The sequence below is a fragment of the Lagenorhynchus albirostris genome, chromosome 8 (assembly GCF_949774975.1).
Source record: "Lagenorhynchus albirostris chromosome 8, mLagAlb1.1, whole genome shotgun sequence".
In the NCBI taxonomy this organism is placed as follows: Eukaryota; Metazoa; Chordata; class Mammalia; order Artiodactyla; family Delphinidae; genus Lagenorhynchus; species Lagenorhynchus albirostris.
Genome location: NC_083102.1, coordinates 86,101,187 through 86,124,796, shown reverse-complemented (window position 1 = coordinate 86,124,796; position 23,610 = coordinate 86,101,187). Strand labels below are relative to the sequence as shown.

Genomic DNA, 23,610 nt, shown 5'->3' with positions numbered 1-23,610 from the left:
GGAGCAATTAAGCCCGTGCGCTGCAACTACTGAGCCTGCGCTCTAGAGCCCACGCTCTGCAACGAGAAGCCACCGTGATGAGAAGCCCACGCACCACAACGACGAGTAACTGCAGCTCGCCGCAACTAGAGAAACTCTGCGCGCAGCAACGAAGACCCAACGCAGCCCCAAAAAAATGCAAGTCATGTAAAAGTATACTTTCTACAAGATACTTGAAATTGCAGAAAGTGAGGAGCAGGGAGAGCAGACTGAAATCAGGAAAAAGTGACAAATGTGCCCTCCATTACTCCCTGGAAGAGACCCGGATATTATTATATAAACCTTTTCGAATTACAAAGGCATTATGTGTTTACTATAGAACATTATTTTTAACTACAGAAAAGCAGGAAAAGGAAATTCACATTTCCATGACTAGAAATGATATTAAGTCTGGTATTTTCTCATATACATATCCTAATACACATTCCTTTGATCACACTGTACATATTAATTTGTTAAGTAGAAAGATATAAGACTTTCCCTACTTTTACTGTTTTTATCATTTAAAATTTTTAAATAAAATCAATACATGTTCATGATAAATTTCAAAGAGTGCAGGAGGGTTCTGCACAGCAAAAGAAACCATAGAAACGATGAGACAACCTACACGATGGGAGAAGATATTTGCAAATGATGTGACCAACAGGGGTTAATTTCCAAAATATACAAAGAGCTCATGAAGCTCAATATAAAAAAATAACCCAAACAATGAGAAGACCTAAATAAACATTTCTCCAAAGAAGACATACATGTGGCCAAGAGGAACAAAAAAGATGCTCAACATCACTTATTTCTAGAGAAATGCAAATGAAAAGTAAAATAAGGCATCATGTCCCATCAGTCAGAATGTCCATCATCTTTAAATCTACAAACAATAAACACTGGAGAGCACATGGAGAAAAAGGAACCCTCTTCCGCTATCAGTGGGAATGTAAATTGGCAACAGGCACTATATATTAACGCATACACATGGAATCTAGAAAATGGTACACATTAACGTATTTGCAGGGCAGGAATAGAGATGCAGATGTAGAGAAAGGACATGTGGACACGGGGTGGGGGAAGCGGAGGGTGGGATGAATTGGGAGATCAGTACCGACATATACACCACCACGCATGAAATAGAGAGCTAGCAGGTACCTGATATAAAACAGGAAGTTAACCTCGGTGCTCTGACACGACCTAGATGGGTGGGATGGGGGGTGGAATAGGCGGATGGGAGGGAGGACCAAAAGGGAGGGGATATAGGTATACATATAGCTGATTCACTTCACTGTACATTAGAAACTAACACAATATTGTAAAGCAATTATACTCCAATAGAAAAAAAAAAGCACGAGGGGGTATCAAGGGGTACCAGTCAGAATGGTCATCATCCAAAAGTCTACAAACAATACTGGAGAGGGCATGGAGAAAAGGGAACCCTCCTACACTGTCGGTGGGAATGTAAATTGGTGACTGCCACTATGGAGAAGAGTAGGGAGGTTCCTTAAGAAACAGCTGCCATATGATCTGGCAATCCCACTCCTAGGCGTATATCCGGAGAAAACCATAATTCAAAAAGACACATACATCCCAACCTTCCTTGCGGGGCTATTTACACTAGCCCAGACATGGAAGCAACTAAAATGTCCATCGACAGGTGGATGGATAAAGAAGATGTGGTACATATATAAGGAAATATTACTCGGCCTTAAAAAAATGAAATAATGCCATTTGTAGCAACGTGAATGGACCTGGATATGATCATACTAAGTGAAGTCAATCAGACAGAGAAAGACAAACATCATATGATATCGCTTGTATGTGGAATCTAAAAAAAAATGATACAAATGAACTAATTTACAAAACAGAAACAGTCTTCAAAAACAAACTTAGGGTGACCACCGGGGAATAGTGTTGGGAGGGATAAATTAGGAGTTTTGGTTTAACATATAAACGCTATTTAAACTAGATAACCATGAAGAACTTACTCTATAGCTCGGGTAACTCTATTCAATATTTTGTATTTATCTAAATGGGAAAAGAATTTGAAAAATAATATGTATATGTATACCTGAATCACTTTGCTGTACACCTGAAACTAACACAACATTGTAAATCAACAATACTCCAATATAAAATAAAAAGTATAAAGATAGAAAGATAGAAATCAGCCGCCCGCTTTTAGACTCGTGACCTGGGTTTACGTCTCGTGTGTTAAAGGTGAGAAAAAATATATATAAAGTTAGAGTACAACTACAGATTAAACATGTATATGGTATTTTGTTTTGAAACCACGGTCTGTCCTATTGAACCGTAACTTTTTCTTGTGTCACATATGCCATCTTGTGGTGGCTCTAGGACATTTCTTTTAAGCCATTACTTACTTTTGTTCTCATGGCAGATGTAGCAAACACAAGGTTTATTTAAATTCACCTTCTACTATTCGTATTTAGTTATGAATCAGTGTTGAACCCAAGAGGTTATTATAGTAGAGTGAGATCACTTATTAAAAATAAAGATTTAAAAAATTCATGTTGGTGGTTTTTTACTAAGAAAATATCTAAAATGGATACATTCTTCCACTTACAAATGGATCATTATCCAAAAGTTCATTTGCAAGTTGCAACTTTAAACTCATTTTTTTTAAAAGACTTTTTTGAGGTGGACCATTTTTTAAGTCTTTATTGAATTTGTTACAATATTGCTTCTGTTTTATGTTTTGGAGTTTTGGCCAAGCGGCCCCGACCAGGGATCGAACCCGCAACCCCCTGCATTGGAAGGTGAAGTCTTAACCACTGGACTGCCAGGAAAGTCCCTAAAGTCATTGTTTAATGGAGAAACAACTGGTGGTTAGCCTCCCAGACAGACGAAAAAAGCAACTTTTCTATCCCAGAAATACCTGCTAGGCAATGTAGTGGCAAAACAAAACAAACCAAAAATGAACATAGTATTGTGGTGTGAGTCACTTTCAACATGTCATAAAATATAAACCGGGGGACCTTGAAGATGGCGGAAGAGTAAGACGCGGAGATCACCTTCCTCCCCACAGATACACCAGAAATACATCTACACGTGGAACAACTCCTACAGAACACCTACTGAACGCTGGCAGAAGACCTCAGACCTCCCAAAAGGCAAGAAACTCCCCACGTACCTGGGTAGGGCAAAAGAAAAAACAGAGACAAAAGAATAGGGACGGCACCTGCACCAGTGGGAGGGAGCTGTGAAGGAGGAAAAGTTTCCACACACTAGGAAGCCCCTTCGCGGGCGGAGACTGCGGGGGGCGGAGGGGGGAGCTTCGAAGCCGCGGAGGAGTGCACAGCAACGGGTGCGGAGGGCAAAGCAGGGAGATTCCCGCACAGAGGATTGGTGCCGACCGGCACTCACCAGCCCGAGAGGCTTGTCTGCTCACCCGCCGGGGTGGGCGGGGCTGGGAGCTGAGGCTCTGAGGCTCGGGTTTCAGTTTCGGAGGGAGCGCAGGGAGAGGACTGGGGTTGGCGGCTTGAACATAGCCTGAAGGGGTTAGTGCACCACGGCTAGCCGGGAGGGAGTCCGGGGAAAAGTCTGCACCTGCCGAAGAGGCAAAAGACTTTTTCTTCCCTCTTTGTTTCCTGGGGCGTGAGGAGAGGAGTTTAAGAACGCTGCTTGAGGGAACTCCGGAGACGGGCGCGAGCCGCGGCTAAAAGCGCGAACCCCAGAGACGGGCGCGAGCCGTGGCTAAAAGCGTGGACCCCAGAGACGGGCGCAAGCCGCGGCTAAAAGCGCGGACCCCAGAGACGGGCGGGAGACGCTAAGGCTGCTGCTGCCGCCACCGAGGGGCCTGGGTGCGAGCACAGGTCACTCTCCACACTCCTCTTCCGCGGAGCCTGTGCAGCCCGCCACTGCCAGGTTCCCGGGATCCAGGGACAATTTCCCCGGGAGAACGCACAGCGCGCCTCAGGCTGGTGCAAAGTCACGCAAGCCTTTGCCGCCGCAGGCCCGCCCCGCACTCCGGGCCCCTCCCTCCCCGCCGGCCTGAGTGCGCCAGAGCCCCCGAATCAGCGGCTCTTTTAACCCCGTCCTGTCTGAGCAAAAAACAGACGCCCTCCAGCGACCTACACGCAGTGGCAGGGCCAAATCCAAAGCTGAGCCCCTGGGAGCTGTGAGAAGAAGAGAAAGGGAAATCTCTCCCAGCAGCCTCAGAAGCAGCGGATTAAAGCTCCACAATCAACTTGATATACCCTGCATCTGCGGAATACCTGAACAGACAACCAATCAACCCAAATTAAGGAAGTGGACTTTAGGAGCAAGATCTATGATTTTTTTCCCTTTTCCTCTTTTTGTGAATGTATATGTGTATGCTTCTGTGAGAGATCTTGTCTGTATAGTCTTGCTTCCACCATTTGTCCTAGGGTTCTCTCCGTCCATGGTTTTTTTAAAAAATTTTTTTCTTAATAATCAACTTTAATTTTAATAACGTTAGTATACTTTACCTTCGTTCTTTCTTTCTTTCTTTCTTTCCTTCCTTCCTTCCCTCCTTTAGACAACGAATCATCCCAAATTGAGGAGGTGGTCTCTGACAGCAAGATTTATGATTTTTCCCCATTTACCTCTTTTAGTGAGGATGTATGTGCATGCTTCTGTGTAAGATTTTGTCTGTATAGCTTTGCTTCCAACATTTGTCCTAAGGTTCTATCCGTCCTTTTTTTTTTCTAAATAAGAATTTTTAAATTCAATAACTTTATTATACTTTATTTTATTTTTACTTTATCTTCTTTCTTTCTGTCTTTTTTCCTTCTTTCCCTCCTTCCTTCCTTCCTCCCTCCTCCTTTCTTTCCTTCTTGCCTTCTTTGCTTCTTTCTTTCTTTCTTCCTTCCTTCCTACCCTCCTTTCCTTCTTTCTTTCCTCATACTTCTACTAATTCCCTCTACTTTTTCTCCCTTTTATTCTGAGCCGTGTGGATGAAAAGCTCTTGGTGCTCCAGCCAGGAGGCAGGGCTCTGCTTCTGAGGTAGGAGAGCCAACTTCAGGACACTGGTCAACAAGAGACCTCCCAGCTCCACATAATATCAAACGGCGAAAATCTCCCAGAGACCTCCATCTTAACACCAGCACCCAGCTTCACTCAACGACCAGCAAGCCACAGTGCTGGACAACCTATGCCAAACAACTAGCAAAACAGGAACACAACCCCACCCATTAGCACAGAGGCTGCCTAAAATCATAATAAGGCCACAGACACCCCAAAACACACCACCAGACGTGAACCTGCCCACTAGAGAGACAAGATCCAGCCTCATCCACCACAACACAGGCACTAGTCCCCTCCACCAGGAAGCCTACACAACCCACTGAACCAACCTTAGCCACTGGAGACAGACACAAAAAACAACAGGAACTACGAACCTTCAGCCTGCAAAAAAGGAGACCCCAAACACAGTAAGATAAGCAAAATGAAAAGACAGAAAAACACACAGCAGATGAAGGAGCAAGATAAAAACCCACCAGACCTAACAAATGAAGAGGAAATAGGCAGTCTACCTGAAAAAGAATTCAGAATAATGATAGTAAGGATGATCCAAAATCTTGGAGATAGAATGGACAAAATGCAAGAATCAGTTAACAAGGGCCTAGAAGAACTAAAGATGAAACAAGCAACAATGAACAACACAATAAATGAAATTAAAAGTACTCTAGATGGGATCAATAGCAGAATAACTGAGGCAGAAGAACGGATAAGTGACCTGGAAGATAAAATAGTGGAAATAACTACTGCAGAACAGAATAAAGAAAAAAGAATGAAAAGAACTGAGGACAGTCTCAGAGACCTCTGGGACAACATTAAACGCACCAACATTCGAATTATAGGGGTTCCAGAAGAGGAAGAGAAAAAGAAAGGGACTGAGAAAATATTTGAAGAGATTATAGTTGAAAACTTCCCTAATATGGGAAAGGAAATAGTTAATCAAGTCCAGGAAGCACAGAGAGTCCCATACAGGATAAATACAAGGAGAAATACACCAAGACACATATTAATCAAACTGTCAAAAATTAAATACAAAGAAAGCATATTAAAAGCAGCAAGGGAAAAACAACAAATAACACATAAGGGAATCCCCATAAGGTTAACAGCTGATCTCTCAGCAGAAACCCTACAAGCCAGAAGGGAGTGGCAGGACATACTGAAAGTGATGAAGGAGAAAAACCTGCAGCCAAGACTACTCTACCCAGCAAGGATCTCATTCAGATTTGATGGAGAAATTAAAACCTTTACAGACAAGCAAAAGCTGAGAGAGTTCAGCACCACCAAACCAGCTTTACAACAAATGCTAAAGGATCTTCTCTAGGCAAGAAACACAAGAGAAGGAAAAGACCTATAATAACGAACCCAAAACAATTTAGAAAATGGGAATAGGAACATACATATCGATAATTACCTTAAATGTAAATGGACTAAATGCTCCCACCAAAAGACACAGATTAGCTGAATGGATACAAAAACAAGACCCTTATATATGCTGTCTACAAGAGACCCACTTCAGACCTAGAGACACATACAGACTGAAAGTAAGGGGATGGAAAAAGATATTCCATGCAAATGGAAACCAAAAGAAAGCTGGAGTAGCAATTCTCATATCAGACAAAATAGACTTTAAAATAAAGACTATTAGAAGAGACAAAGAAGGACACTACATAATGATCAAGGGATCAGTCCAAGAAGAAGATATAACAATTGTAAATATTTATGCACCCAATGTAGGAGCACCTCAATACCTAAGGCAAATACTGACAACCATAAAAGGGGAAATCGACAGTAACACATTCATAGTAGGGGACTTTAACACCCCACTTTCACCAATGGACAGATCATCCAAAATGAAAATAAATAAGGAAACACAAGCTTTAAATGATACATTAAGCAAGATGGACTTAATTGATATTTATAGGACATTCCATCCAGAAACAACAGAATACACATTTTTCTCAAGTGCTCATGGAACATTCTCCAGGATAGATCATATCTTGGGTCACAAATCAAGCCTTGGTAAATTTAAGAAAATTGAAATTGTATCAAGTATCTTTTCTGACCACAATGCCATGAGACTAGATATCAATTACAGGAAAAGATCTGTAAAAAATACAAACACATGGAGGCTAAACAATACACTACTTAATAATGAAGTGATCACTGAAGAACTCAAAGAGGAAATCAAAAAATACCTAGAAACAAATGACAATGGAGACACAACGACCCAAAACTTGTAGGATGCAGCAAAAGCAGTTCTAAGGGGGAAGTTTATAGTAATACAAGCCCACCTTAAGAAGCAGGAAACATCTCGAATAAACAACCTAACCTTGCACCTCAAGCAATTAGAGAAAGAAGAACAAAAAAACCCCAAAGTTAGCAGAAGGAAAGAAATCATAAAAATCAGATCAGAAATAAATGAAAAAGAAATGAAGGAAACAATAGCAAAGATCAATAAAACTAAAAGCTGGTTCTTTGAGAAGATAAACAAAATAGATAAACCACTAGCCAGACTCATCAAGAAAAAAAGGGAGAAGACTCAAATCAATAGAATTAGAAATGAAAAAGGAGAGGTAACAACTGACACTGCAGAAATAAAAGAGATCATGAGAGATTACTACAAGCAACTCTATGCCAATAAAATGGACAATCTGGAAGAAATGGACAAATTCTTAGAAATGCACAACCTGCCAAGACTGAATCAGGAAGAAATAGAAAATATGAACAGACCAATCACAAGCACTGAAATTGAAACTGTGATTAAAAATCTTCCAACACAGAAAAGCCCAGGACCAGATGGCTTCACAGGCGAATTCTATCAAACATTTAGAGAAGAGCTAACGCCTATCCTTCTCAAACTCTTCCAAAATATAGCAGAGGGAGGAACACTCCCAAACTCCTTCTACGAGGCCACCATCACCTTGATACCAAAACCAGACAAGGATGTCACAAAGAAAGAAAACTACAGGCCAATATCACTGATGAACATAGATGCAAAAATCCTCAACAAAATACTAGCAAACAGAATCCAACAGCACATTAAAAGGATCATACACCATGATCAAGTGGGGTTTATTCCAGGAATGCAAGGATTCTTCAATATACGCAAATCTATCAATGTGATAAACCATATTAACAAATTGAAGGAGAAAACCATATGATCATCTCAATAGATGCAGAGAAAGCTTTTGACAAAATTCAACACCCATTTATGATAAAAACCCTGCAGAAAGTAGGCATAGAGGGAACTTTCCTCAACATAATAAAGGCCATATATGACAAGCCCACAGCAAACATCATCCTCAATGGTGAAAAACTGAAAGCATTTCCACTAAGATCAGGAACAAGACAAGGTTGCCCACTCTCACCACTCTTGTTCAACATAGTTTTGGAAGTTTTAGCCACAGCAATCAGAGAAGAAAAGGAAATAAAAGGAATCCAAATTGGAAAAGAAGAAGTAAAGCTGTCACTGTTTGCAGATGACATGATCCTATACATAGAGAATCCTAAAGATGCTACCAGAAAACTACTAGAGCTAATCAATGAATTTGGTAAAGTGGCAGGATACAAAATTAATGCACAGAAATCTCTTGCATTCCTATATACTAATGATGAAAAATCTGAAAGTGAAATCAAGAAAACACTGCCATTTACCATTGCAACAAAAAGAATAAAACACCTAGGAATAAACCTACCTAAGGAGACAAAAGGCCTGTATGCAGAAAATTATAAGACACTGATGAAAGAAATTAAAGATGATACAAACAGATGGAGAGATATACCATGTTCTTGGATTGGAAGAATCAACATTGTGAAAATGACTCTACTACCCAAAGCAATCTATAGATTCAATGCAATCCCTATCAAACTACCACTGGCATTTTTCACAGAACTAGAACAAAAAAATTTGCCATTTGTATGGAAACACAAAAGACCCCGAATAGCCAAAGCAATCTTGAGAACGAAAAAAGGAACTGGAGGAATCAGGCTCCCTGACTTCAGACTATACTACAAAGCTACAGTTATCAAGACGGTATGGTACTGGCACAAAAACAGAAAGATAGATCAATGGAACAGGACAGAAAGCCCAGAGATAAACCCATGCACATATGGACACCTTATCTTTGATAAAGGTGGCAGGAATGTACAGTGGAGAAAGGACAGCCTCTTCAATAAGTGGTGCTGGGAAAACTGGACAGGTACATGTAAAAGTATGAGATTTGATCACTCCCTAACACCATACACAAAAATAAGCTCAAAATGGATTAAAGACCTAAATATAAGGCCAGAAACTATCAAACTCTTAGAGGAAAACATAGGCAGAACACTCTATGACATAAATCACAGCAAGGTCCTTTTTGACCCACCTCCTAGAGTAATGGAAATAAAAACAAAAATAAACAAATAGTACCTAATGAAACTTCAAAGCTTTTGCACAGCAAAGGAAACCATAAAGAAGACCAAAAGACAACCCTCAGAATGGGAGAAAATATTTGCAAATGAAGCAACTGACAAAGGATTAATTTCCAAAATTTACAAGCAGCTCATGCAGCTCAATAACAAAAAAACAAACAACCCAATCCAAAAATGGGCAGAAGACCTAAATAGACATTTCTCCAAAGAAGATATACAGACTGCCAACAAACACATGAAAGAATGCTCAACATCATTAATCATTAGAGAAATGCAAATCAAAACTACAATGAGATGTCATCTCACACCGGTCAGAATGGCCATCATCAAAAAATCTAGAAACAATAAATGCTGGAGAGGGTGTGGAGAAAAGGGAACACTCTTGCACTGCTGTTGGGAATGTGAATTGGTTCAGCCACTATGGAGAACAGTATGGAGGTTCCTTAAAAAACTACAAATAGAACTACCATATGACCCAGCAATCCCACTACTGGGCATATACCCTGAGAAAACCGAAATTCAAAGAGTCATGTACCAAAATGTTCATTGCAGCTCTATTTACAATAGCCCGGAGATGGAAACAACCTAAGTGCCCATCATCGGATGAATGGATAAAGAAGATGTGGCACATATATACAATGGAATATTACTCAGCCATAAAAAGAAACGAAATTGAGCTATTTGTAATGAGGTGGCTAGACCTAGAGTCTGTCATACAGAGTGAAGTAAGTCAGAAAGAAAAAGACAAATACCGTATGCTAACACATATATATGGAATTTAAGAAAAAAAAATGTCATGAAGAACCTAGGGGTAAGGCAGGAATAAAGACGCAGACCTCCTAGAGAACGGACTTGAGGTTATGAGGAGGGGGAAGGGTGAGCTGTGACAGGGCGAGAGAGAGTCATGGACATATACACACTAACAAATGTAGTAAGGTAGATAGCTAGTGGGAAGCAGCGGCATGGCACAGGGATATTGGCTCGGTGCTTTTTGACAGCCTGGAGGGGTGGGATAGGGAGGGTGGGAGGGAGGGAGACGCAAGAGGGAAGAGATATGGGAACATATGTATAACTGATTCACTTTGTTATAAAGCAGAAACTAACACACCATTGTAAAGCAATTATACCCCAATAAAGATGTTAAAAAATATATATATATAAACCATCTCTGAGACAGATATATACAGCCCCAAGGCCAGAAGTACTTGGCTCTGAATACAACGTGCCTCTGAGGTTTTGGGCAAAGTAGCTGCAGAGAGAACAGAAGAGTTTCCAACAGCTCCAATGCCATGCGGTAGAGAGAATGCAGTTTCTATGGGGTCAAGGGCTGGAAGTTACCTTGCTCCCCTGGAGAGAGGGGTGTTGACGGGTGTGTGCATTTGGAAATTGCCTATGGATGGAGCATTATTCCTAAAATATTGCTAATACAATTATTACATTTAATTTTGAGTGCCTTCGGGTACATCTTGGACCAGATCTAAGTAAGTCTGGCTACCTGAAATGTGGAAAACCCATATAAAAACATCTCAGAACAAATTTTAAAAGGACTATAGTAAGGCTCTGCTGTAATCACAATTTGATAACCTCAGAAGTAACTTCAGTGAACTTGATTATCTGGAGTTTGGCTTCACATTTAGTCCTTCTAAAATGCTCATGCATTTTTTTCAACTCTGCCAGAGAACACAGACCAATACAGTAAAACACTGATGAACAACTGACTCAACTAATTAGAGCCTTTGATTACTCTACCTTCTGTTTTTATGGTATTTCTTGAAAAGTGGTGCTTGGTAAGAATGCACACCAATATGAGGGCTTTACTCAAGCAGTTTTCACAGGGTGTCCCAGTTAATTCAGCTCCAACTCTGTTGCCTCCTACATCTATTGATACATAACAGGTCAAAGTGGAGCACTGAGACATGCTTTACTGAAACTTAAAAGTATCAGTGTCGGAAAGATTTTACAACACACAATGGTCGAATCAAAAAAAAAGTTCTGTTAACCCTGAGGTAAGCAAAAAACTCAATTACCCAGCACTGTCACTCAAAGACTTCTTTGAATCACAATGGTCCTGTATCTGGTGCGGGTGAAGCTAGCTATTTCACTTCAGTAAAAGGTAAACTGATTTTCAGAAAACCAAATGAATACCCATCTATTGATAAGTGAAACAACAGATTATTTTCACAAGTTAACTTTGAAATTCAACATTAGGGTATAAAAATAATATACTTTCTTGCGCCCATGTAAGGGTTTTTAGTAAACTTTGAACTTTCTGTTTTGAGGAGTATCAACTTAAGACGGGTGACTTGTAAACTTAATTCCAATCTTAATAAACTGGATGCAATAGCTGTTTGTACTGCAAGTAATGACCAACCACTTCCTTCATACCTTGGTGCTTCCGTTTCCCGTGAGCAACAAGTGGAACAGGTCTGTAATGTAACTGCTAAGCATGTGCTGGTGGTCATTGGTCACTGTCATGTTTGTTAACAACCTCAGTCCGGCCAGCTGCACAGCGGAGTTCAGGGGGCCGGAGAAGACATCCTCAGAGACTTGACTGACGTACACCTGAAGGCGGGGAAAAAGTGAGCGTCTTAGGATCTCCAAAATTTTTCTATTGAACCGTAACTTTTCTGCACAGCAGAACAGGGTGATTGTTCAGGATGAGACTTGCTCCTTAGGAAAGATGGTATTTGTATCCAGCCCTCAAACTTGGGTGACTTTTTTTTTTTTTTAAGCTGCCCTTGTTAATGGGAGGCACGGAGCATTTTACAGATATACCTCACTTCAGCCCTGAGACAACTCTAATGAGGCAGTGTTATTATGGCCATTTTACTGACAAGGACTTTAAACTCTTCCAGGAGCTTGGACCCCCTGCCCAATGTAACGAGCTGGTGGAGCAGTGTCCAACCCCAGAGACCATGCTCCCAACACCAATGGGGGGCCTCCCAACCCAGTCTGCCTTTCTGTGTCTGGGCACACTTGGATGAGGAAGAAGACCTGTAGGGCCATTTTGTACCATGGTTAAGTACCTGAACAGTAGGATCTAGGGGTGATATCATGTTAGAAGTAAAGAATGGGGGAGACACAAAGTCAAATAGAACTTTTCTTTAGAGTTCTTTCCTTCAAAAGTAAGCAGAAGGCTTCCCTGGTGGTGCAGTGCTTAAGAATCCGCCTGCCCATGCAAGGGACACGGGCAGGATCTTCCTGGTCCAGGAAGATCCCACATGCTGCGGAGCAACTAAGCCTGTGCGCCACAACTACTGAGTCTGCACTCTAGAGCCCACGCACCACAACTACTGAGCCCACGTGCCACAACTATCGAAGCCCGCGCACCTAGAGCCCGTGCTCCGCAACAAGAGAAGCCTCGACAATGAAAAGCCCGCACACCGCAACGAAGTGTAGCCCCCGCTCACAGCAACTAGAGAAAAGCCTGCGCACAGCAACTAAGACCCAACACAGCCAAAAATTAATTAATTAATTAAAAAAAAAAAAGCAGAGGCAAACTCTATTTGGCCCAAGGTTCTTATTTACCGAGGTATATGTATATGAACTACTCCTTCATAATATTGTAAACCGCCACTGGCAAAAAGTAATGCAATGCCAGTAGTACTCCTATTTCACACATGACAGATCTAAACTAAACCCAGGGTGATGGAAATTTTTCTGAAACTCTATTTTCTATGTTTGGCCATGATCTCTCCAGCTTGGAAAAGTTATGTCTCACAAATAATTGGTATTCACCTAAGTCTGAACTCCACCAAACATTCTAATTGGTAAGAAAAATTCCCTAATATAAAATGCTAAGGAATTACCAACTGTCCCATAAGCCAGTATTAACTTTTAAAAATATCCAAATGTATTCATGTTACCTAATGGCAGTAAAGCAAAGAGAGATTACAATTTTAATCTGGTTTCAAGATCTAAATGATATTTACAAATCAATCTGGCTGTCCTGGGTCACCATTTCATTATACATCCATCCTTTTAAAAAACGGCATTTCCTTAGAATCATTATAAATCATGTATTTTCACAGGATGCTCATGTCTTTCAAAGCATTTCATAAAATGTGCTGAGCATTTACATCCTTATTAGCTCTGAATCTTTTCTCCATTTCAGTTCTAGCAACAAGACTACCAAATGGGCCAGCTCAGTTATTCCTGGAGCCGTGCCCACCTCACCTTGTTCCTTTCTCTTGTGATTCCCTCCTTCCCCAACTCTGCCCGTAGAAAGCTTAGACAGTCTTAAGAGCCATCTTGGGCTCTACCTTTTACAGAAACTTCTGAATGAAATCTCTCCTTTCTGTGTATTCAATGATATTTTACTTGTATTTTTCCTTAAAGTATTTCATCATGTTCTGCCTTGAATTACAACTATTTGTGGACTTGCCTCATCCCTCCTTCTAGCTTTCTTAAAACAAGAGCTAATCACGTTCATTTCTAAACTCTGTTAACACAGAGCAGGAGCTCAATAAATGTTGAATTAACATAATTTCCTCATTTATTGTGTCTTCCTGCTGATGTCATCTGACTTTGGCCTGGTTCCTTTACCACACTTGGATTAAACTGAACCCCCAATTCAGAAGTCCACTGCACTTCTTATTGGCTGGTTCAGGTCCCTCCTTCCTCTGACTTAGTCTCCATAAAAATGAGCAGAGGAAAAAAAATAAAAAATAAAAAATTAAAAAAAAAAAAAAAAAATGAGCAGAGGGCCTGAACAGACATGTTTCCAAAGACATACAAATGGTCAATAGGTTCACGAAAAGATGTTCAACGTCACTAATCATTAGGGAAATGCAAATCAAAACCACCGTGAGATATCACCTCACACCTAGTAGAGTGGTTATCAAAAAGACAAGAAGTAACAAGTGCTGGCAAGGATGTGGAGAAAAAGGAACCCTTGTGTACTGTTGGTGGTTGGTGCAGCCACTATGGAAACCAGTACGGATATTCTTCAAAAAATTTAAAATAGAACTACCATATGATCCAGTAATCCCACTTCTGGGTATATATCCGAAGAAAACAAAATCACTATTTCAACGTGACATCTGCACCCCCGTGTTCACTGCAGTGTTAGTCACAATAGCCAAGACATAGAAATAAACTAAGTGTCAATCAATGGACAAATGGATAAAGGAAATGTGTGTATATACAATGGAATACTATTCACTATAAAAAAGGAAATCCTGCTATTTGTGAAAAATGGACGGACCTTGAGGGCATTACGTTAAGTGAAATAAGTCTGACAGAGAAGACAAACAATGAATGATCCTACTTACATGTGGGATGTGAAAAAGCCAAACTCACAGAAACAGAGAAGAGAATGTTCAGGTGAAGGAAATGGGGAGATGTGATCAAAGCAGACAAACAAAGTTATCAGGTGAATAAGTTGTGGAGTCAAATGTACAGCAAGGTGACTATAGTTAACAATACTATATTGTATACTTGCACGTTGCTAAGAGAGTAGATCTCAAATGTTCTCACCACACACACACATGCATGCACAGGTAATTATGAGGTGATGGAGGTGTTTGCCAATGCTATACAGTAGCAGCCATCATTTGCAATATATATGTGTATCAAATCATCATGTCGTATACCTTAAACTTATACAATATTTATGTCAATTATATCTCAATAAAGCTGGAAAAAAATAAAAATAATTCTTGGCTATAAAGTTATAAAGTATGGCCTACTAAAATTTCATTACTTACCTTTTTGTTATTTTTCTCTTTCATTTACAGAAATCCTTACCTTTTGTGATTTCAGATAATTACCTTTATCTTTATTTGATTTTCAACATTCACACTCAGGTTATTCAGTGCATTTAAAGCTTTCTCTTTAATACTCTGGTTGGGATTGTTGATTTTGCTTCCAATGATTGGAATACCACCCAATTCACGAATCGTGACCTAAGAAGGAAAAAACAGGACCATGACTTCAAAATGCACCCCCCTTCATTATATTCTTTGCATCTACAAATACAAATAAAAACTAATGACTCTTTGGAAATACTGTTCCCATATACAACCTCTGATTCCTATTTTTCAAAAAAGTTTACTACCCATAATTTTATAGGTGAAGAAACCAATTGAAAATAAATTATTAATATATGTAATATTTAAACTATAGCATGGAGATATACAATGAAGATTTATATCTACTACAAGAGCTACTATAATGATCTCAAAGCAATTTACAAACAAAATTATTTTACTTTGAAATAAGTTATATCTCTATTACAGGCCAATTTGGAAATGCATTAAGATTTAGAACACTACAGTATTGTTTTGCTAAAATGAATACTTTGGAACACTAATCCCTCAAGATTTTAGTAGATGCTCCATTAAAAAAAAGGGAGCTTTCATGGATAAGTAACTTTGAGAAACTCTGGGTATAACAAGACTAAACACGTCTCTTTATTTTGACGCAATCCTATGTTCGTGTGCATTGGAATCTCCGAGAGGGGAGTATTGAATATAGTACTTCTATAAACTTTATCCATAAAGAAGATCATTTTTCAGTTGGGGGAGAGGAAGAAAACTTATTAACATCTTGAAGTATTAAAGTTCCACACAGTTTGGAAATGGTGCCCAAATTTTCAGAGGAAAAATAATCTGGAGATTTCTCACAATCAACTGCAACACTAAATACTATGTGCCTTTGTCCCAACGTTGAAAGAGACATAAACTTTCATTCCTCACAAGAAAAATAAGCTGAAAATGACTCCTGTCAGGCCAAAACATGCCATTCTATCAGAAAAAGAGATAAAGAAGTTTTCCCTCTGCAATTCCAGGTTCTTTCAAAGAACGTGTGGTTACTAGAAAACAGCCCTTTTTTAAAAAAAAAAACAAAAAAAACTGTACTGTTAAAGCAGATGAAGGCATTATAATTGATGACGAGGGACACCAACTCCCATTACTGAAGAAAGTACTTGTTTACCAGTGGCTTCTGACCCCCTCACTCTGACTACAGTTTGTTTCAGAGGAATATAAAACTATGGCATCGGAAATAACCCCAATACAGGCATGCTAATAAGCTAGTCACCATCTGTTGTTTCCGTCTGCCAGGCACCCCTCTATCTATTGGGGCAGACACAACACCTCCTCTATCCTATATAGTCCCTGGTGGGACTGCTGGTCAATTGTGTTCACACCCATCCCTGTTGTTTTTGGCTGCAGGATGCACATGTGAGCCAGGCCTTGGTAATCATGGTCCAGGGTGCTTTGGCCCAACAATCAATCCAAAGGGTTGGCACTTATCCTAGCAGAGCAACTCCACCTTTCAGATCATAAGCTACAATGATGAAGGCTTGAGAGGCCAGTGGCTTTCTTTCCATCCCTGTGAAGAAAACCTCTTTGTGGCCAGAGAGACAGAGATCAAAACACAAAAAGAAGCAGGGATAAGCAGCCAAAAGACAGAGAAAGAGAAGGTCTGATAATTTTTTCTGTAATCCTGAACTATATTCACACTTGTGCCTGAAACCAATGATACCCTTGGATGTCCAAGTTAACTGAGCTCAATATTTTCCCTTTTTGGTTTGAAATAATTTAAGTTGGGTTCTGTCATTTACAACTGAAATGTGAGTAACAGACAAATATTCCTTGTATCTCCCTATAAATCGCTAGAGCTTTAGAGTAAACCTTGACATGATGGATAAATACGGACTAAAATGAAGTATAAATTCAAAACTGTGCATGCATGACAATGTTAAGAAAGGGCATTAGCTGAAAATAATGACAAAAACTGTTTTACTTTTCTCCATGGGTAGTGGGGGGAGGAAGCAGAGGCCATTTACATTGGTCCGTGGTTGTCAGCGTGTGGTCTAGGGAGCACCTGCATCAGAACCATCCTCATAAGCCCTGTGTACAATGTAAAACATGTACTTAAATGTCAGATGCTTTTGTTGCTCTACTGCAGCACTGCTGAACTTTAAATAATTAAAAAGGTCACGCAATGCTAAGTGTTGATTAGATACACTTATTACAAATGTGATGCCAGTGACCAACTTCATAAGGATCTTGATCTAGAATCCTATTACTACTCGTATTACTATTAGGCTGTGCTTTTCAGAAGTAAACAAACGTTATTCTGTAGGTATCCATAGCCATACTATATAGATGAAAAAATCGAGGCTCTGAGAGGTTAAGTAACTTATCACGGTCACAATTGGTGCTGGTGTGTGAGAACAGGAGGAACGTGTTTGCAGAGACTAGGGTACTCACTTGGTTGACTGAAAAGGCTGCATTGTTACCCAGAGTGACCAAAGCTCTTTCGATAATGACAGGATCCTCAGTAGACTCAAGCAGGTAAAGGAGTTTCTGAAGTTGTTCAGCATTTAGGATATCATCATATGAGCCATTGGTTAAGTCTTCTGCATAAGAATAAAGTTATTAAAGTTCATTTAAAATCAATATGAGACAAATTTTTTTTACGAACAATACTGAATGCATATTCTGATGCCAGGCACAGTTTTAAGCACTTCAAATGCCTTATCTCATTTAATCTTCAAGTGACCCTTGGCAGAGGATACTATTATAATTCTCAATTTACAGACAGAATACTGAGGCTTATAAACGTTAAGAAATTAGCCAATGGTTACTTTTCTCTTTTAGTAAGGCACTGCATGCCAACAGCATTTCTCTTTTAGTAAGGCACTGCATGCCAACAGCATTTTCTGTTTCTTCTTTGTAAAAATCAAGTACACCCATCCAGTGGAGCACTTCCCTACAGACATAGATTATTAAGAAACAGAATTTGCATTAGGGAGAACTGTTCTGATCACAGTTTTAAGAGTGCCTCAGGCTGGAGCAAAAGCTATGGGAGTGGCCCAATCATGCTGCTCGTGGGGCGCTTTTGTTTGGTTTATATGAGCAAGGCATGATGACCGAGACGCAAGAACAGCAGTCCACCTGGGGGTGATGACAAAAGCTGTTGTTCTGAGGAATAGGTCAAGTAGTCAAATGCTGGATCTGCTCAGGAACATTTAAAATTTATAGCTCTAACCTTTTAAAAAAAATCCTCTTTGTAGAAATCACCACAGGAAAAACAGAAAGCATTTGTATAATGCTATAATTGTGTTATAAATATAGAACATGATTCTCTCCAAATTAAACTATGAGAATAGGTCAGACAGTGCAAGTGTCCACAGTACATTGCCCAGGGTGGGGCTGAGGGGGCAGTTTATAACAAGAGGTGCTGTATGATGTCACAGCTGTGCTTTTTGTTTTTAAAAATGTCTCTCAAATTATTAAAAGTTATCTTTGGATGCTGGGATTATGAATGACTTATTTTCTACCCCTGTGCTCATGAGTACTTTCTGATTTTTTTACAGTAAACATGTATCACTTTATTAAAATAATTGAGTATATTGCTTAAAGAGGAAACACAGAAAAATATGAGGTAAACAGACAAGTTTAGATTATGGGAGCCAATAAGTGATATGATGTCCTGAAGAAGCCAAACAAGAAATCAATTATTAGGAAAATCTAAAAGCCAAAAAGCCAGCAGATTCTCACTCCCATGTCTTATAATCAGAACCTCTGTACCATGCTTTTACGCCTGAATCCACAACCTGCCTCATTAACACCTTATAAAAGAATTTCACCCAAAGAATACTTGAAAAGGTAAGTGAAACAATGACAAAAACACAGATTTTTAAAATGGAAAGATTTTTGGGGGGGTTCATCCAAACCTCTTATTTTACACACAAAGAAACTGAGACCAGGATCATTTAAGGATTTGCCTAATGTCACAAAGGAGTTAGTAGCAGAGACCAGAGAAATGAAAATACAAAGCTGCAGACAACCACTTAACCTCTTTTGGGTCTCAGTCTTCTCACATGTAAAATAAGGTTGGTCAAACACTATAACTGGTTCCAAAGTTCCTGTACGGCCCTGAAGTTGTGTAATTTTATACATATACACATGACAGAAATAGGATAAATTTAACTCATTCATACTTCCAAAACATTTCAAAATCCTATAACTTCCTTATACATTTTCCCACAGTCATTAAAAAGTTTCATAGATACATAAATTATTTATAAATAGCCAAATAAAAATTTACAGGGAAAAGTGTTAAATCATAGATTTTTCACTTGAAGGAAGGAAGTGCAATGTGGTTAAAAGTAAAAGTAAGTTAAAAGTTAAAAGTAAGCCAAGGTTAAGTCTGGTTCAAATTCCAGCTAACCTATTTACCAGCTGAGAGACTTAACCTCTCCAAGACTCAGTTTCTTCATCTATTACATGGGAGTTAATAATGCCTACCTTAAAGCATTTTTATGTCTTTGGATATATACCCAAGAGTGGAATTGCTGGGTCACGTGGTAGTCCCATTTTTAGTTTTATGAGGAATGTCCATACTGTTTTCCACAGTGGCTGCACCAATTTACATTCCCACCAACAGTGTATAATGATTCCCTTTCCTCCACATCCTCACCAACACTTGTTATTTGTGGTCTTTTTGATGACAGCATTCTGACAGGTGTGAGGTGATATCTCACTGTGGCTTTGATTGGCATTTCTCTGATCATTAGCAATGCTGAGCATCTTCTCATGTCCCTGTTGCCCATCTACATGTCTTCTTAGGAAAAATATCTGTTCAGGTCTTCTGCCCATTTTCTAACCAGGTTCTTTTTTTGGTATTGAGTTGTATAAGGTGTTTATATATTTTGGATATTAAGTAACCCCTTGTTGGTTGCACCATTTGCAAATATTTTCACCCATTCAGTAAGTTGTGTTTTTGTTTTGCAAATGGATTCCTTTGTTGTGCAAAAGCTTTTCAGTTTAATTAGGTCCTATTTGCTTATTTTTACTTTTGTTTCCTTTGCCTTAGGAGACAGGTTCAAAAAAATATTGCTACGATTTATGTCAAAGAGTGTTCTGCCTATGTTTTCTTCCAGTAGTTTTATACTTTCCAGTCTTACATGTAGGTCTTTGTTCCACTTTGAGTTTGCATATGGTATGAGAAAATGTTCTTATTTCATGCTTTTAAATGTAGCTGTCCAGTTTTCTAAGCACCACTGATTAAAAAGACTAGCTTTTCCCCATTGTATATTCTTGCCTCCTTTGTTCTAGATTAATTGACCGTAAGTTCTTGCTTTATTTCTGAACTATCTATTCTGTTCCATTGATCTATGTGTCTGTTTCTGTGCCAGTACCATACTGTTTTGATAAATGTAGCTTTGCAGTATAGTCTGAAGTCCAGGAGCCTGATTCCTCCAGCTTTATTCTTCTTTCTCAAGATTGTTTTGGCTATTCGGGGTGTTTTGTGTTTCCATAAATATTTTTAAATTATTTGTTCTAGTTTTTGAAAAAATGCCATTGGTATTTTGATAGGGATTGCATTGAATCTGTAGATTGCCTTGGAGAATATGGTCATTTTAACAATATGAATTCTTCCAACCAATGCACAACATATATATCTTTCCATCTATTTGCATCATCTTCAATTTCTTTCATCAGTGTTTTAAAGTTTTCTACGTATAGGTCTTCTAACTCCTTATGCAGATTTATACTTAGGTATTTTATGCTTTTTGATGTGATGGAAAATGGGATTGTTTCCTTAATTTCTCTTTACAATAGTTCGTTGTTAGTGTATAGATATGCAACCGATTTCTGTATAGTAATTTTGCATCTTGCAACTTTTCCAAATTCATTGATGAGCTTTTTGGTGGTGTCTTTGAGATTTTCTATGTATAGTATCATGTCATTTGCAAATAGTGACAGTCCTACTTTTTCCTTTCAAATTTGGATTCCTTTTATTTCTTTTTCTTGTCTGATTGCTGTGGCTAGGACGTCCAATACTATGTTGAATAAAAGTGGCAAGAGTGGGCATCCTTATCTTGTTCCTGATCTTAGAGGAAAATGCTTTTTACCACTGAATATCATGTTAGCTATGGGCTTCTCATATACGGCCTTTATTATGTTGAGGTATGTTCCATCTATACCAACTTGGTTGAGGGTTTTGTTAAAAAAAAAAAAAAAAGAAGGATGCTTAATTTGTCAAAACATTTTTGCATCAGTTCAGATGATCATATGATTTTTATTCTACAATTCATTAATGTGCTGTATCACACTGATTCATTTGCCAACATTGAACCATTCTTGCATCCTTGGAATTAATCCCAATTGATCATGGTGTATGATCTTTTTATTGAACTGTTAAATTCAGTTTGCTAATATTTTGTTGAGGACTTTTGTATCTATGTTCAATGATATTGGCCTTCAATTTTCTTTTCTGTGTGATATCTTTGTCTTGTTTTGGCATCAGGGTGATGCTGGCCTCAGAATGAGTTCAGAAGCATTCCTTCCTCTGCAACTTTTTGGAATAGTTTGAGAAGGACACGTGTTAACACTTCTCTAAATGTTTGGTAGAATTTACCCGTGAAGACATCTGGTCCTGGACTTTTGTTTGTTGGGAGTTTTAAAAACTATTCAATTTCATTACTGGTAATTGGTCTGTTCATGTTTCCTATTTCTTACTGGTTCAGTCTTGGGAGATTGTACATTTCTAGGAATTTGTCCATTTCTTCTAGGTTTTCCATTTTATTGGCATATAGTTGTTCATAGTAGTATTTTATAATCCTTTCTATTTCTGTGGTGTTGGTCCTAACCTCTTTTTCATTTCTGATTTTATTGATTTGGGCCCTCTCTTTTTGTTTTTATGAGTCTGGTTAAAGGTTTATCAATTTTATCTTACCAAAGAACTAGCTCTCAGTTTCACTGATATTTTCTATTTTTTTATGAGTCTATTTCATTTATTTCTGCTCTGATCTTTATAATTTCTTTCCTTCTGCTAAGTTTGGGTTTTGTTTGGTCTTCTTTTTCTAGTTCCTTTAAGTGTAAGGTTAGGTTATTTGAGAATTTTCTTGTTTCCTGAGGCTGGCCTGTATCGCATAAAATGCCCTCTTAAAACTGCTTTTCCTGGGCTTCCCTGGTGGCGCAGTGGTTGAGACTCCGCCTGCTGATGCAGGGGACATGGGTTCGTGCCCCGGTCTGGGAAGATCCCACATGCCGCAGAGCGGCTAGGCCCGTGAGCCATGGCCACTGAGCCTGCGCGTCCGGAGCCTGTGCTCCACAACGGGAGAGGCCACAACAGTGAGAGGCCCACGTACCACAAAAAAATAAATAATAAATAAAACAACAAAAAAAACTGCTTTTCCTGCATCCCATAGATTTTGGATCTTTGTGTTTCTGTTTTCATTTGTCTCCAGTATTTTTTACTTTCTTCTTTGATTTCTTCAGTGATCTACTGGTTGTTCAACAGCATATGTTTTAGCCTCCAAGTATTTGTTTTTTGCAGTTTTTTCCTTGTAATTTCTAGTCTCATACTATTGTGGTTGGAAAAGATGGTTGATATAACTTCTATTTTCTTAAATTTACTGAGACTTTTTTTGTGGCCTAGCATGTGATCTACCCTGAAAAATGGTCCATGTGCACTTGAAAAGAATGTGTATTCTGCTGCTTTTGGATTGAATGTTTTATATATATCTAATAGTTCTATCTGGTATAATGTGTCATTTAAAGCCACTGTTTCCTTATTCATTCTCTGTCTGTATGATCTGTCCACTGATGTAAGTGGTGTGTTAAAGTCCCAAACTATTATTGTGTTACTATCGATTTCTCTCTTTATGTCTCTTAATATCTGCTATGTACTTACGTGCTCCTATGATGGGTGCACATATGTTTAAAATTGTTACATTTTCTTCTTGATTCTATTATAGATTTCTGGTTTGTAGTTACCATGACTCATATATAGCAATACATATATATATACATACACACACACACACATATGTATATATGTGATTGTTTTAAGTTGCTGATCTCTTCATTTCAAACACATTTTAACAACCCTGCATTTTTACTCCCCCCTTGCCCGTGACTACTGTTTTTGACATCATATTTTACATCTTTTTATTTTGTGTATCTCTTTACTTATTGTGGATATAGACGATTTCACTACTTTTGTCTTTTACCCTTCCTACTAGCTTGGCATGCAGCTGATTTACTACCTTTACTGTATATTTACCTTTACTAATGACATTTTTCCTTTTGTAATTTTCACGTTTCTAGTTGTGCCTTTTTCCTTTCCACTTAAAGTCATTTTAACAATTCTTGTAGAGGTGATGGGAGACAAGATGGCGGAGTAGAAGGACTTGAGCTCACCTTC

At 38.9% G+C, this 23,610-nt stretch overlaps 1 protein-coding gene across 1 annotated transcript in view; it reads right to left on the bottom strand.

Annotated features, from left to right (window-relative positions):
* ARMC10 (armadillo repeat containing 10) overlaps window positions 1-23,610 on the bottom strand; it is a 37,056-nt gene that overhangs the window by 2,860 nt on the left and 10,586 nt on the right. The window contains exons 2-4 of the mRNA XM_060157240.1: window positions 17,661-17,809; window positions 15,213-15,347; window positions 11,827-12,003 (exon numbers count right to left, since the gene is read on the bottom strand). Coding sequence (XP_060013223.1) covers window positions 11,827-12,003; window positions 15,213-15,347; window positions 17,661-17,809 — 461 coding nt within the window. The remainder of the gene's footprint in view (window positions 1-11,826; window positions 12,004-15,212; window positions 15,348-17,660; window positions 17,810-23,610) is intronic.